The sequence below is a fragment of the Micromesistius poutassou genome (assembly GCF_964030765.1).
Source record: "Micromesistius poutassou genome assembly, chromosome: 9".
In the NCBI taxonomy this organism is placed as follows: Eukaryota; Metazoa; Chordata; class Actinopteri; order Gadiformes; family Gadidae; genus Micromesistius; species Micromesistius poutassou.
The window spans coordinates 2,972,658-2,975,157 of NC_140279.1; the positions used below are offsets into that span (position 1 = coordinate 2,972,658).

Genomic DNA, 2,500 nt, shown 5'->3' on the forward strand with positions numbered 1-2,500 from the left:
CTCTTCCTAACCCCTCAGAGTACCTCCGGATCAGTGTATGCAAAGATTTATTAAGGAGAACTACCTAAGGAGAACTGACCTGACATGCCTGAATGTCACGGTACGTGGTTGTGTTTGTGGCATTAGAGACATGTAAGGGCAACACATGCCAGGATCTCGGCTTCACCAATCGCCCTGTGATTGGCCGGCGAACAGTGAGAGGGGCAGCTGTTTGTAATTGTAGAGAAGAGGATGTAAACGTGGCTGGAAGACCACATGTACCATCTGTCCGTCGACAATGGCTATAATAAAGGATGATGAAGCTGCCCATGTTGAAAAACTTCCCAATTAGTTGTGAGTGTTTCCATGGGCCCGTGGGGGTCAGTTATGCAACAGTTATGCAACAACCCATGTGCATCCGTGGAAACCCTGATTCCCAAGGTTTTGTACTGTCGACAGAACTTGCATTCAAACCAGTTACAACGTTTAACTGCGTCAATCTTTACACAGCACCCACACTTTTATACGTCTATGTATAACCTTTTACCAAAACGTTTTCACTTCCTGTACTTTCAGTGGCCATCGCTCACTCTACTCACATTCAATCATCACACTCTGCCTTTTCTTTATCCATGCGGTCCAGTATAGCTTTTCATGCTAACCTTTCCTCCCCCTCCACCTCTGCTGTCGTCAGGCAACTGGGGAGGGATTTGCTCCCAGCACACCGCCCTGCGCGACGGCAGCCGGGCCAGCCTGAACACGGGCCTGGTCACGCTGCAGAACTACGGCACATACCTGCCCCCCCGCCACTTCCAGCTCACCCTGGCTCACGAGCTGGGACACAGTCTGGGAGCGCCGGTGGGTGGGTCAGCACCAGTACACACACACACACACACACACACACACACACACATATGATTTATCCCGTTCTTGTCTTGTTTATATGATGTTTTCTCCTGCTATTGGGTCTCTGAATGTAAAGTACTGTAGTTGCACACACACAGCCACCCAGGGCCTTATCCCGGTAAGACTCTGAACCCATTCTGGGCACAAGCCCAAATATTACCAGGAGGCCTGTTCCAGTATATGCATAGCATACATACACACGCACGCACGCACACACACACAAGCACATGCGCGCACACACACACACACACACACACAAGCACATGCGCGCACACACACACACACACACAAGCACATGTGCGCACACATACACACACACACATACGCACACACACAAGCACATGTGCGCACACACACACTGTGAGAAAATATGTGAACATTGTGAATGATGTATTTATGATTATGAGGATATGTGAGCATTAAAAGCCTAAGCTATTTATTGAATCCCTGTATTGACTGGCGTGATCTAATGTTAAATAATGTTTATAGGGAGCAGTGGCTCCCTATATGTTTCAGGGCTGTCTGCCCTGAAACATCCACATAAAGCAACCAATAACACCTGTTAGCTTTGGGCTGGACAACGGGGTGTACTGTGTGTGTGTGTGTGTGTGTGTGTGTGTGTGTGTGTGTGTGTGTGTGTGTGTGTGTGTGTGTGTGTGTGTGTGTGTGTGTGTGTGTGTGTGTGTGTGTGTGTGTGTGTGTGTGGGTGGGTGGGTGGGTGTCGGTGTGTGTGTGTGTGTGTGTGTGTGTGTGTGTGTGTGTGTGTGGGTGGGTGTCGGTGTGAGTGAGTGACTTTGTGTGTCTGTGTGTGTGTGTGTGTGTGTGTGTCTGTGTCTGTCTGTCTGTCTGTCTGGTTAGTGTGTGGGTGTTGGCGTGTGTGAGCTACTTTGTGTGTGTGTGTGTGTGTGTGTGTGTGTGTGTGTGTCCGTGTGAACAAGGTGGCGGTGGTTGAGGCGGAACAGGCGGTCTAGCCTTTGCCCTACTTCCCCTACACATATCTGGAATCTTCCATGCCTGAAATGTTATGCATGAAATCAGCGTGACTCTTGCAAACTTTGACCCGCCAAAAAAATGTCCTTGATCGTCCTTCTTTGTCTTCCGTCTTTTCCTTTTGCTTTGCTTTTCCTCTCAAACATTCTGCATGAATGAATTGGTACTATTTTTGAATGTATTTTCTGCAATCACTTTCTCAATCTTAGTTGCAAACGTCTTGCAGACATTCGTAACACTAACACCGGAAAGGCGTTCGTGGCCAAAACAAGCTGAGGAAATGTTGTCAAATGAACAAATGAACTTATCGTATGTTGTACGTCCTGGCTCTTAAAAATAGTACTTATCCTAGCTATCTTTGTTGTGTACAGAGAGTTGGTTAACCTAACAATTGTTTGTGCTTGGCACTTGTTTCTATGAACATCCTTACTGTACCGACAGCCATATATTGTTTCTCTTTCTTCTGACAAATTTACTTATTGTGAGTCGCTTTGGATAGAAGTGTCTGATAAACGCCCTACATGTAGATGTAAATCTCTCCTCTGGCAAGGGCGTCGGGTTCTGAGAACATGTTTTAAATGCACCTAGCCGGAAAGTCTTCTGGGCTGTCAGACAAGAACCAAGA

General features: G+C 47.3%; 1 protein-coding gene across 1 annotated transcript in view; it reads left to right on the top strand.

Moving 5' to 3' along the window:
- Nucleotides 1–2,500, top strand: part of LOC311353234 (disintegrin and metalloproteinase domain-containing protein 10) — a 27,592-nt gene that overhangs the window by 20,193 nt on the left and 4,899 nt on the right. Inside the window, exon 9 of the mRNA XM_084473073.1 lies at nt 674–837. Within this exon, the coding sequence (XP_084329199.1) occupies nt 674–837 (164 nt within the window). The remainder of the gene's footprint in view (nt 1–673; nt 838–2,500) is intronic.